General features: G+C 49.4%; 1 protein-coding gene across 5 annotated transcripts in view; it reads right to left on the bottom strand.

Moving 5' to 3' along the window:
* Positions 1-13,347, bottom strand: part of sorbs2b (sorbin and SH3 domain containing 2b) — a 50,966-nt gene that overhangs the window by 2,613 nt on the left and 35,006 nt on the right. For 4 of the 5 annotated variants that reach the window (XM_042074728.1, XM_042074729.1, XM_042074730.1 and 1 more), the window contains 10 exons: positions 9,693-9,772; positions 9,381-9,427; positions 8,987-9,101; positions 8,358-8,486; positions 7,710-7,901; positions 4,598-5,842; positions 3,929-4,126; positions 2,519-2,632; positions 836-885; positions 482-588 (listed from right to left, as the gene is read on the bottom strand). In XM_042074728.1, coding sequence (XP_041930662.1) covers positions 482-588; positions 836-885; positions 2,519-2,632; positions 3,929-4,126; positions 4,598-5,842; positions 7,710-7,901; positions 8,358-8,486; positions 8,987-9,101; positions 9,381-9,427; positions 9,693-9,772 — 2,277 coding nt within the window. Of the gene's footprint in view, positions 1-481; positions 589-835; positions 886-2,518; positions 2,633-3,928; positions 4,127-4,597; positions 5,843-7,709; positions 7,902-8,357; positions 8,487-8,986; positions 9,102-9,380; positions 9,428-9,692; positions 9,773-11,190; positions 13,085-13,347 lie in introns of those variants that run through there. The other variant, XM_042074731.1, reaches the window with a different exon arrangement.

Below are 13,347 nucleotides of genomic sequence, written 5' to 3'. Positions count from 1 at the left end.
GGGATCAAAACAACAGAAAGGCCACACAACAGGGTTGATGTGAAACGTGAGAACACTGATGTCATGAATGGGACATCTTTAGAGTTACACCGCAGACAGAGAGCATTTGGTGTTCAGTGTGATGAAACACTGTATAAAACAAGGGTGCCCTCTACTGGTAAACCAGTGTTACTATACATATACACTTTTACTAGAGCAGGCTTCAGGGGAATACTGATGATAATTATTTTTTTAGCCCAACTATAGAGCAATGCAAATGTGCTTTGATTGTAAACATACACTACCACTCAACAGTTTGCGGTCACTTAGACATTTTCATTCCACTCTGAGATCAGTTGCATTGTTTTTTTTTTAATCAGGGCAGCAGTTTTCAGATTACATTATGTGCTTACTTAATAATTCTGTTTATGATGGAATGGAATGGACCCCAAACTTTTGACCGGTAATGTATGGGTGAATTGAAAGATTTTCCCAAACTCACCTACAAACCAACCATCATCACACTTCTCCATGACGTCAACAATGTCTCCTTCTTTGAGCTCCAGCTCATCTTCATTACGAGGGGCGTAGTTGTAAAGAGCCTGGAACCTAAAAGACACAATTTAGTTTAAAAAAATTTTTTACGAACATTTCTTCTCATGTCTCCAGGAGGTATTCCACAATCATACTTTCTCTTTAATGTATATTTTTCATTTTGTACAGATATCAATGTGCCAGTTCACTGTGGTTAAAGTCAACACTTTTGTGATGTTTGGCTAAAGATAGTATATGAACCATGAGAACAGTGTTGAAGGTGAAAGCAATACTGAATGACATAAAGTGGAGAGGCACTCACGGTTCGCCAGTCCCTTGTAGTGGATCTTGCACATAAGCTTGTCTCTGAGACTGGGGAGAGAAGAGTCCAAAGATGGAGTTATATAGATGCACCATAATCACTGTGTGGTTGCTCTTTGCTGCAGTCACCCAATGTAGCACTGTGCACAAAATGCAACAACATCTTCTAATACAAAGCCATGTTACCAAGCCTGTGGTGATATAATGTATAGTCTACTGCATCCCCCCCGAAGTCTGTACGAACCAATCAAACCTGGTATAACTGTGTCAGGGAGCATGTAGTCTACTCTGTGGGGTGAAGGCTCCTCATCTGGGAGGAAATTTAGGTCTGGCACTCCTTGTCTGAGTGAATGACCCGATCCGTTTGATGTCTAATGGTTTGGCTATTACTTGAGGACTACATCATCTCAATTAGCCATCATCACAGCAGCAAATGCTAGCTACAGTAAGAGCTATCCATCAAGCCACAGGCTTAGAAACAGCATAACTATGGCATAGGAAAACCAGATATGCTGAGAGCAAGGCTTGTACTCCCCTTGTGTGGAGGACATTTGGGGGCAATGGCCACTTGTCTAGCCCTGGGGAGTACAGCGCGTTTGGGCTGTGTGCACAGGAAACAGAGTTTGAGCCCCTCTCCTACCCTCAGCATCACACACCACACCACATCACACCACCAGAGCACACACTCCAAACAGGGTTGACACACAGGTTCAGGCTCACAGACAAACATACATGTACACACACACACACACACACACACACACTCCAAACAGGGTTGACACAGGCTCAGGCTCACAGACACAAACACACACACACACACACACACACACACACACACACACACACACACACACACACACTCCAAACAGGGTTGACACAGGCTCAGGCTCACAGACACACACACAAACACACACACACACACACACACACACACACACACACACACACACACACACACACACACACACACACATCACACCACCAGAGCACACACTTCAAACAGGGTTGACACACAGGCTCAAGCTCACAGCACACCAGTCTATGTTTGTTGCAATATCAAAGTAACTCCTCTGTGACTTATGCCTCCTTTCGAAGACATACTCACACAGATACACACACACACACACACACACACACACACACACACACACACATACACACACACACACACACACACACACAAATAAACAAACAAGAACAAGAATAAGCACTCAAAGCATCTCTGCTTCAAACTGTCAGAATGATACCTGAACAACCAAATCAGGCATTCAGAACCACATGCGGCATAACCCTAACACATCTTCAAACACTCACACGCACGCACACACACACACACACACACAGAAGTGAATAAATAATATTTTGTCTAGGCACAGCAGAGAATCTTCATCCCAAGCAATTTAGTCATCACCAACACTCTGAGCTAGACATGCTATTAAAAACTCCTTGATTATTAACAAACATGTTGAAACAAATGACACATTAGAAATTGAATATATACCTTTAACCGAGTGTACCTCGAAAACAAACAATTTTTATCAAGGATTTTTGAAGAATTTAATCAGTGCCATGTGGCTGTTTCATGTCTGAGCATGCATGATCAAAGCAACCTGAACTGTAGAAAACTTCATTTCCCATAAGGCATAGCTGCTGACACAACACAGGGTTGCAGTCATGCCCCTACCCTATGTGAGGGTGAGAAGCTCTGGCCTCTAATGGGTGAGCCACAGGATCTCCTGGACATCACAGGGCTACGTGGGGGCTTGCCCACCACGAGGGCATCACGCTTCGACACGGGCTGCAAGAACCACAATCGCCAACCGGCCTTTTATTTATGACAGTGAATACACACACACACACACACACGCTCATGTGCACAGACACACTCACACACACACGCACGCTCATGTGCACAGACACACCCTCACACACACACTGATGTGCACAGACACACTCACACACACACGCACGCTCATGTGCACAGACACACCCTCACACACACACTGATGTGCACAGACACCCTCACACACACACGCACGCTCATGTGCACAGACACACCTACACACACAGTGTGTGACACGCAGTTCTTCAAACTCATGCTTCATACACAGTAAGGAAATTGGTGTCTTCAGATCTCTAATCGCAAACACTACACGTTTCAGATCTCTAATCGCAAACACTACACGTTTCAGATCTCTAATCGCAAACACTACACGTTTCAAATCTCTAATCGCAAACACTACACGTTTCAATCTCTAATCGCAAATACTACACGTTTCAATCTCTAATCGCAAACACTACACGTTTCAATCTCTAATCGCAAAACACTACACGTTTCAAATCTCTAATCGCAAACACTACACGTTTCCCCATCAATCCCGCACCTCTCCATACTATATCAAAGAACTACAGCACTTTTAAAACTTGTTATTGATTTATCTGCCTTTAATCTGTCCTGAAATGGGACGACACACATAACTGCCACCCTGACCTCACGTGCTGTGCCACGCTGGACTCTGACGGCCCATGGTGCTGTTTGTGCTCTGTTGCACGCTAGCGAGGGTTTCCAGTCCGTTGACCTGAGCGGAGAGGGCTAGGCTTGTGAGCCTCACGCCAGCCGTACAGAAATAGGCTGTGTGGAATCTGACACAGGGCAAAGGAGACCCAGAGGAGGCTGAGGGGTAAATATGTGCTACTACAATGGGGCTAATAATAGCTGCAGTGCAACAGACTGGTGCTTCAGCTCTTAATGTTGCCATAGCAGTGTCAGAAACCCTCCCAAACAATGGACACAAATGGAAAAGTAAGCTGTGTTTAGAAAGACAAACATTCCTGTTCACGTTACAGAATAAAGGGCTTATTTTGAGATTTGTTGGAGGAGTTATTGCTAGATTTGCTGGCTTCTCAGGACTTTGACATACACCGACATTGTGGGAGAGCCGTCCATCACTATGAAATGTGTCAAAAGTGTTAGAGAGCTTACAATATTAATCAGATGTAAACTACACTGAAGTGTGTTAAAGGCGAGTATATACGCAGGAAAGACTATGGACATACACACACGTACAGAAGACTCACTGCACTTTGGCTTTACCTTGACCTTGGGGGATCTTGGTTCCGGGTGGGGGGAGAATTTAGAGGAAGGAGGGGGGGACTGCGACACACCAGGGAGTGGAGGGGTGGAGCGGGGGGAGGAGGGGGAGGATTTGGGAGAGACACCCCGTGCGGGGGGCAGGGGCTGCTGGGAAGGAGGGGACGAGAGGCGGAGTGATGCACCCTGGGTAACCGTAGCCTGGTGGGGGGATGGGAAAAGGGAGATGCCGTTTAAACCGTGTGCTCATACATCCACCAACACGGCCACAAACGTTAAGCCAAACCAGACCAATCAAATGAACAAACAAAAAAACAAACAAAAAAAACACTCCAAGCCAATGCCTCAACACTTCAGCAAGACAAAGCAAAATAGTACCAACATGTTAGGACGCTCACTTGAACAGGACTGAAGGACGACCAAACAACTGGACTGCGCTGATCACTAGTGTTAGGTTACACGTAAAACTCTGGACTGCGCTGATCACTAGTGTTAGGTTACACGTAAAACTCTGGACTGCGCTGATCACTAGTGTTAGGTTACACGTAAAACTCTGGACTGCGCTGATCACTAGTGTTAGGTTACACGTAAAACTCTGCGGGGTTAGTGCAAGCACGAAGAAGACAGGCGCAAACATAACCACAGCGGCTCCGCATGCCAGGGGCTAGCTACCTCTCGCTCTGAGGCCTCAGTACGAACAGGTGTGAAAGTGTTTGAGGTCAAAAGGTCGCTGGCCGCTGTCCGGCTCCCCCCGCCCGGCTCCTCCTCGATGAAGAGCTGGGGGAGCTCCTCGGTGAAGTCGGAGCCCAGCAAGTAAAAGCCTTTCTCCTCTTCCTCCTCCTCCTTTGCTTGCAGCTGCTGTTGCTTCAGCTGGCTGCCTTTGATGATGGACTTCACCTCCTCACACTCCTCGTCGTCGGCATCTCCAGAGGCCAGCAGCGCGTCCTGGCTCAAGGGTGCCTCGTGGTGTCCCAGGTGGGGCTGTGCCTGAAGGCTCTCGTAGGACCTCTCGAAGGGACTCTCCACAAGCCTTTCCTGGGTCTTCTCATGGGGTCGCTCATAGGACCTCTCGAAGGGACTCTCCACAAGCCTTTCCTGGGTCTTCTCATGGGGTCGCTCATAGGACCTCTCGAAGGGACTCTCCACAAGCCTTTCCTGGACCTCGCCCTGGGTCTTCTCATGGGGTCTCTCATAGGACTTTTCGAGGGGACTCTCAACAAGCCTTTCCTGGGTCTTGTCCTGGGGTCTCTCGTTGGGCTCGTACACAACCAGCTCTATGGGGCTAAAGGCGCTGGCTGGAGGGGAGGGCGACTTCGGAGGCTCCAGGGTCTTCTCGTCGGGAGTCAGACTCTTCCAGGGCTGCTGCTCCAGTGTGGGTGAGAGTGAGCCTGTTGTTGTGGGCTTGCTGGTAGTGGCGGTGGGGACCAACTCAATGACGCTGCCGAACGCGGGGTCAATGTCAAACACGAGGGGCGAAGTCGGGGATGGCGTGAAGGAGGCAGAGGCCAGGTAGGGCTGCGGAGAGGGGGTGGGCTCCGGCGAGCAGGCGTAGCCCTTCAGAGAGCCGATGGGGATGAAGTGGCCCTCCCTGGGCCCCGGCGTGAGGCTGCCGGGCGTGGAGGACAGCGGCGCCGGCGAGGGCCCCAGCGCAGAGGAGGAGGAGGGGGCAGGCGACGGCGACACCAGGGCCTCCAGGGCCTCCAGCTCGGACCGCAGGCTCGCAGGTAACGGGGGAGGGGTGGGGGCCGGCGTCCCGTACGGGGAGAGGCCCAGCGTGAGCGCCAGCCACTCACTGGTCACCGCCTGCAGGTGGGACGGCCGCTGTTGGGGGAGAGCCGGGGAGCGGGAGGGGGAGGTGACCCGATGGAAGGAGGGGGCGGGGGACGTGGCAGCAGAGCAAGAGCGTACAGAGGACGGCTGTGGAGGTGCGGTGTGGGAAGGGGGTAACAGAGAAAGATGTGAAAGATAGAGAGATAGAGAGATAGAGAGAGAGAGGAGGGGAAAAGCAAATACAATGAAGAAAGAGTGAACACATGGAAAGGGGGAAGAGATTCATAGATAGTCGCTATGGAAACACATGGCCCAGTTACACCAAGGGGCAAATTTGGCAAAAACCAACAATGCCACCCTTATCTAAAATGTGCTCACTGGAACAAAAAAGGACTGAGTTCTACCATGGTTGAAAATTAGGACTGAATTTCCAACTTAGACAGTGTCCCAATATGCAAGTTTCAAACTCCCTCTCTATTCTGTTTTCAAGTAGCATCAAACCAATTGTAGTGTTCACTTACTTCATCTGTGGAAGAACACAGATGCACTAAAACAATAATACCGGTAATAATAATTCACAGAAAGTGTCATAAAGACATTCCTCATGATCATGTAAGCTTGTTTTTGATGACAGTCTAAACATACGGTAGAACCCAACACTCTGCAGTCTGCCTTGACATGCCTTGAGTCTAAGCGCTCTTTTACCAGTAGCAGGAGCTGCTAAAACACAAAATGAGGTCTCCATGGCATTGCCTCTGGCTCTGCTGATAATAAGGATGACGGGCTATTTTAAATGCAAAGTCTCTCTGCTTTCAGCTTTATTCTGCTTCTCCATTCCACATAGCCTGAGGAAAGAAACACAATCCTAACCTTAATCAACCATGCATCATTTGCAACAGAAAAAAAAAAAAAAAACAGAAAAAAAGTCCCTGTGCTGATCATGACGCATGCTGCTGTAGGTACTTATAGACGCCAAACTCACTCCTCGGCACGTCACATCACATAGTGACTCGATACAGGACCGTAATTAGAATCAAGCCCTCCCGAGGCACGACTGAATCATTAATCAGGCTTAATCCAGCGCCTCGTCTCGCCTCAGTCATGTGAGCCAGGGATTGGATTAGGCCACTAGCTACTCAGTGACTTCTCTGCTGCTCAGAGGGAATTATCACCTCAATTATAGCTATATAATGATGATATCATGTTAACTTCACCAAGACTAAGGGGGACACTGAATCTTATATCTGTGAGGAAATTCCGACATGGCCGGGGTTGATCTGGTGTTAAGTTTCAGCTCAGTGTCAAGACAGGTAAGAGTAATCCGATCGCTGATAGCTGGCAAGTCAAACAAAGGGCCCATGACTTTTCATTGCTTCACTTTAATGCACAAATGACCCTGTGCTTTTGACCGAAGGTATAACAATGCATACCTTAGCGTTATAAAACTGAACTCTCATTCTTGTATTCTGCATTGCAATGCATTCTGAATCTGCACATTCTTATAAGTGTGATTGTACAATAACCACAATCACCACTGTCCTGTAATACATTTTTGTAATGACAAACATTATATGAAATTTTATCTAAAGCATCTAGTTCAAACTACACATCTATACAAAATAAGGTTTAATTAATATATAGCAGACGGTTCTGGAATAGAACGTGGGTCAATCGGTGATGTCCCCCCTTCCCCACACCCACTAGGTATGAATCAAGGCTTTCTGTAAAGCCCGACTACAATAGTGCCCTACTGAAATGACCATTTACTGAACCAACCGATGTTTTAGTTACACCATTCTAAAAGTTATGTAAACTGTATCTTTACATAAAATCAGATCAGTCAAATTTGTTCCAGGTATGTTCAATCTCATATGAACGACAAGTGATACCAGACTCTGACAGACTTGCATTTCAAAACTGGGCTTGAACTCAAACAAACCCATGTTCACTTGTGTCGTAACACAAGTCCCACAAATGGAGCTGTGTAGAACTTTGGGTGAGAAGATTGCCTTACCCTGGTGGAGCTTGTGCTGAGAGCCCTGTCGCACGAGTGGCTTTGGGGTATCGTGCTGTCCTTGGCGTTGGTGGATGACCTCTTGACGATGTCCACATATGACACGGGGAAGATGCCCTGCTTGCTGGTGCTAGGGATCTTGCCCTCAAACCAGTTGGCATCTACTTGCCTGAGCAAGATGACTCTCTCACCCTACAGAGGATGGGACAGATCTTTCAGACCAAAGCTTTTGTCCTTACTTTCTTTCTTTCAGTCTTAAAACTTTTACTGTATATTGCAAGGCATGATTGATGCTGACACACACACACATACACACACACATACACACACTCACACTTCCCTGAATAACCCCCCTTGTTAAACTGAAGGTCACTGATCAGCCACATTAGATGTGTGAAAGACAGTGCCTTGCCCAAAGGCTGATGTCTGTGACCTGCTAAATATGAACAGGTGTTCAACAAAGTGAGAACATCAGAACACATCTTTTAGTTGTTCCTAAATGTGATTTTATTGACACTGTGAATTATCAAGCATCCCCCATGATAGACCAGAAAGCCCATAAACACACAGTATCCTAGCACTTGCAGCCAAATCTTAAACTGTGTGAGCTATCACTAAAAAAAAAACAGACGGAGACCAAAGCCTTGCCTTCCTCAGAGAGAGCTCCACGTTGGTGTCGGCGTTGAAGTTGTAGCGCGCCACGGCCTCCCCGATCTCTCGGCTCTGGGCTGGGGGAGGGGGCCTGATCGGCTGCTGCCTCTCAGATGGAGAGATTTTCTGTAGAGGGAGATGGAGCCGATATGAGCAAACACTATCAGACACAAGAGGACGCATGCACCTGGGAAATATTTATAATAATAATAATAATAATAATAATAATAATAATACATTTTATTTGTATAACTCTTTATCACATACTCAAAGTGCTGAACATTGTAGAATAAAAATGGAGGCAACACATGATTACAAATTAAAGATAAGTTATAGAGTTCAAGTGTTTATAAAGGCTAGGCTAATTAATAACGATGACAAATGATAATTAATGACTCATTTGAATTTCTTTCTGTTTTATTCTTTCTCTCCTGTAGCAAGCTACAAACCAAGATCCACAGGGTGCCAGAGCAGCACTATGACGGACCATGACACCAGAGAGCCAGAGTCCCTGCTTTGGTAGTCATACTCAACCATAGTGATGGCGCTCCTTTCCCATATGCCTATATATAAACTACTGCACTCACACACAGAGCAGTGTGAATGGGCAGGGAGAGCCCACCAACCTCCACGTAGGTGATGGGGAAGATGCCCGTCCGGCCATGCAGCTCTCCTTCATACCAGTTGCGGTCCACTTGTCGTGTGATGTACACCGTGTCCCCCTTCCTAAAAGTAAGCTCTCTGTGAAGCACAATGCAGGGCAGATGGACAGGGCAGGGCAGTTATAGGAGGAGGCGGAACAATGCAGTTGTTAGTGTACATCGTTTCATGTATCACTACTACACAGTCATACATCAAATTGCAAATCATATGTGAGGTCAGAGCAGGAGTGAATAATCCTGTACAAGATGAAAGTTATGGATGAGAGAACAAATGAATGAATGAATTAATCAGTTATTACTTAATATTTTCTGGTCAGTCTTTACATGTTGTATGATTTAGTTGACTGAGTTGACTTACTTTGCAGTCTGGGCCTTGAAGTCATATATTGCTCTGGCTGGTTGTTTCTGTGGAGAGCATAGAAATAGTGCTTACAACATGGAGATGTACTGTAAACCAAGCCGGATACTATGCTGATACATGTCATAGTCTTCGCTCGCGTGCAATCTCATCTAAATGAGTCTACCTCGATTTATTATCACTCGTTACAATTTAAGTATCAGGTATTTTACCTCAGTGTTATCTAATGAGAATATACCTAGCTTGACCGTGACATGAACTGGCGAACGCACCGAGAGCCTATGGCAGGCATGTGAAATGAGATCGCCTTACCTCTGTCGCTTCTGGTGTTGGTCTCCTGCTCTGAGGAGTGTAGCGTCCCACATCTGGATAAGAGTAGTCCTGGGAAGGTTCTGGATCGGGAGGGAAATCGAGAGGCGTTGGTAAAGCTCGCATTTAAAGGGTGCGTTTTGCCTTTCCTCTAGTTGCCAAGCAGCACCGTACAGCAACATGCGTAAGGGGAACGGTATGTACAAAGGAAAAGGTCATATGTGGGGGGTGCATCTGGGGTGAAGTATGAAGGGGAGTGATGAATTAACTAGAGAAAAACAAAACAAAAACAACATGTCGTTTCCCAAAAGCCCTTGCCGCCCTCACACACTCGCCTTGACCTACTGAGTCTGACGTGCTGCATGGTGAAGGTGATCTTGGCCCACTCCAACATCTCCCCTACCTCGGCTAAACCACACTCTGCCTACTTTATCATGCAGGGGGGAGGCCCATTTATACTCTCGACCTGCTGGAAATGGATCTTCAGCATGGAACAAGTGTATTTATACAGCGGGCTCAGTATAGGGAGCTGGACTCTGTGCCAGCAGCTCTGCGGTCCATCCCCTTGCTCTGGACAATCTGCTTAAAGGGACTTGGCACAGAGCTCCACCGGCGAGCAAGCTGTCAATCACTAACAAACAGCAATCAGATATATCCTGACATGTATTTAAAACCAATTAAAATGGAAGTGTGCATGCTGGACCAATACTAAGCTGAATGCCCTCTCAAGGGGGTTAGGGGCTGTTTAGATCAATATTGTCTGAAGTAAGAAACAACTGAATATGCTAATAGAAGAGGTTTGTTGTGTAAGCTAAGAGTCTCATACTATTTATTTTAAACTGCCTGGCACATTTCTATTCATTGACTCCTTGAAAGTGAAAGTTGTGTGCTTGATTCAAACATGGTGGCTGGCTTGTTTGATGTAGTTAACCTCTGGTACAGAATTGCACCCACCCCCTCACAGACTCACACAAAATATGTAAATGATGAGAAAAGTCACACCAATATGACACATGACATCACATCCTCACAAATAAAAAAACACCAAAAAAAAAACAACATGAGGAAAACAAACAAACCAAAGGAACTTCAAATGCTAAATGAAACAGAGCAAAAACAAATGGCATTGATGGGGATGAAAAACAACACAAATATCACCAGCTGAACCGAGTGATGCAGAGGCTTCCTTCACGTGCTTTAGCGATGAGGGCTGATGGGAGATGGAGTCATGCTTGCCATTTTTTTTCCCCAGGGGCAAATCCTCAGTTCAAACTACTCAAGCACATTCACAGGGGCACAAGGTGGAGCATGGTAATGTCGGAGAGGAGAGTGGGGAGTGGGCTGAGACTGGACGGAGAGAGTAATGGACAGAGCTCAAACACAAGAGAAAGGGGCAGGCAGGTGGCAATGGGAGGGGTGCTTGTGTTGATTTGGGATGGAGAAGAGGGCAGGGGGGGGGGTTTGGGAGAGTGGAGCTGAATGTTGTTTTTTTCTGATCCACCTTCATAGCCGTGCTCGGAGCAGGAGCCGTTGAGGAGGAAGAGGCCCTCCTGTCGAGTGACGCTGCCGCTGCTGCTGCCGCCGTGGGTGCGCTCCGTGCGGGCGTGGCAGGACGCGCTGCGGGGCAGCCGGTGCGAGAGTTCCGGCGGGCCCCAGTCCTGGCTGGCCATGCCGTCCGGCTGAGGGTGGCGGTAGCGCTGGCTGGGGCTCAGGCTCTGGCGCCGCGGCAACGGGCTGCCGGACGGCCCGCGCAGGAGCGCCCCGAGCGAGGAGTGGCGCTCGGGGATGTCCGGCAGCAGCTCGGCCAGCAGACGGCGGAGGATGGTGCTGTCGGGCAGGCTGCCGCGGCGCTTCTCTGCCTGGATGTGGTCGTAGATGTCCTTCAGGGCCGAGTCCAGCGCTTCGTACACCGAGCTCTTGGACCGCGGCAGGCGGCCGTGTTGGAGGGCGGCGGACGACGAGGCCTTCTTACGGCGGAATGGCACGGGGCTGACCAGGAAGGCCAGCTTGTCCAGTCCCGAGTCGGCCTCCTCCACCCGCAGCTGTTGCTGCTGCTGCTGGTGCTGCTGGTGCTGGCGGTTCTGCTTGGCCCGTTCGTGCTTCAGCATGGTGGTGAAGCGCGTGTAGGACGCTGGGCAGTTGCCTTTGCAGGTGCTGACCAACTGTCGGTGGTGCTGGAAGTACTGGTGGTGGTGGTGGTGGTGGGGACGGAGGGGGTGGTGGTGTGGCTGGTGGTGGTGATGGAGGTGGTTGTGCCCGGGCGCGTAGAAGCTCTCTGACGACGTGAAGGAGCAGTGGTCAAAGTCGCTCTCGCTGCAGAGCGACGAGCCCTCAATCTGGATGAAGTCGCTCAGGTCGGACACCACGGCGTCCTGCTCGCTGTCCGAGTAGTCGTGCTGGTGGTGGGACGGCGGAGGCACGGGCAGACGCAGGTGGTCAGCCGTGATGTGGATGTGCACGGGCGTCGGAAGCGACAGCGGCAGCGCGGGCGGTGGCGGCTGAGGAGGGTGGGCGTTGACCCGCGGGCACTGGGGCCGACCCTCCGGCGGGTTCCTGGCTGGCGGCTCCTCGTCCAAGAAGGAGTCGGTGGAGAAGCTGCGCTTGGGGCTGGTGCTCGGACGCGAGGGTGGACGCGACCGGCCGCCCTCGGCCCCCAGGTTGGGCATCGACTTGGACTTCTGGATCATCATCTCGAACTGGGAGATGCGGTTTGGCACCATGTTCTGGGGAACCTCGTTGTTGCCGCTGCCCTGTGCGCCGGGCGAGCGGTCTTTGCGCTGCTCGCGCTCGTAGTCGTGGATGCGCGCCTTGACCGAGCAGATTACTTCGGACTTGATCATGTCGCACCGGTTGATGTGGTGCATCCGCCGGTAGAGCTTGAGGAAGCCCGGAGTGTCGTGCGCTGACCGGTGCCGGACGCGCTCCCGGTGCCTATCCGGACCCTCGCAGGATCCGTTCATCTCCTGGCTGGCGGCGTGCCGGAGCGAGCCAGTGCTCTCTGACCGCACCTGGTTCTCCTCAGCGCCCCTGCCCACATCCTCCGTCAGCAGGTCGTCGCAGCTCCTGGACTTGAGCTTGGGCGACGTCCCCTCCTCTGAGCCGCCACCGACGCCACCGCTCCAGGAATCCGACTCGAGCTGGTCCGAGCGCCAGCCGTTCTCGAGATGGGAAGAGCTTCCCGAGACCGACAAGGGGACGACAGAGACCCCGTCGTCGTTTCGGTCCACATTCTGACACGGGGGGATGGAGTCATGCAAGTTATCTGGGTCGTGACTTAAGCCATTGAAAGCGGTTGAATACATAGTGCTAAAGTCCCCACCTTAAAGGCATCCAACAAGAGCAGCATGGTAAGAAGAGAGACACACACGAACAAGACATTAACAGGTGCGCAGGGCTAGACTTGGCCAGTGGCATCAAGAGATCAAGAGAATATTCTACCCAGAAGCAGAACTGGAGAGAGACTATGACTACGCGAGAGGCAAGCTCCCTTTGAAGCAGCAAAGACCACTATTGAAAGGCCACAGGCTAGACTCATCACGACTCCATCATAAACACTAAATTATTCATCCCAAGAGCTAATGCTTGTAGGGGTGGAGAGACCCCTTTTTTAACAGACCCCTTTTTTTTCCCTTTCTTTGTGTTAAAATGCAAAACACTG

Source organism: Alosa sapidissima, chromosome 20 (genome assembly GCF_018492685.1).
Source record: "Alosa sapidissima isolate fAloSap1 chromosome 20, fAloSap1.pri, whole genome shotgun sequence".
Classification (NCBI taxonomy): domain Eukaryota; kingdom Metazoa; phylum Chordata; class Actinopteri; order Clupeiformes; family Clupeidae; genus Alosa; species Alosa sapidissima.
The sequence above is the reverse complement of the archived record's forward strand: the minus strand, read 5'-3'. Positions and strand labels throughout refer to the sequence as shown.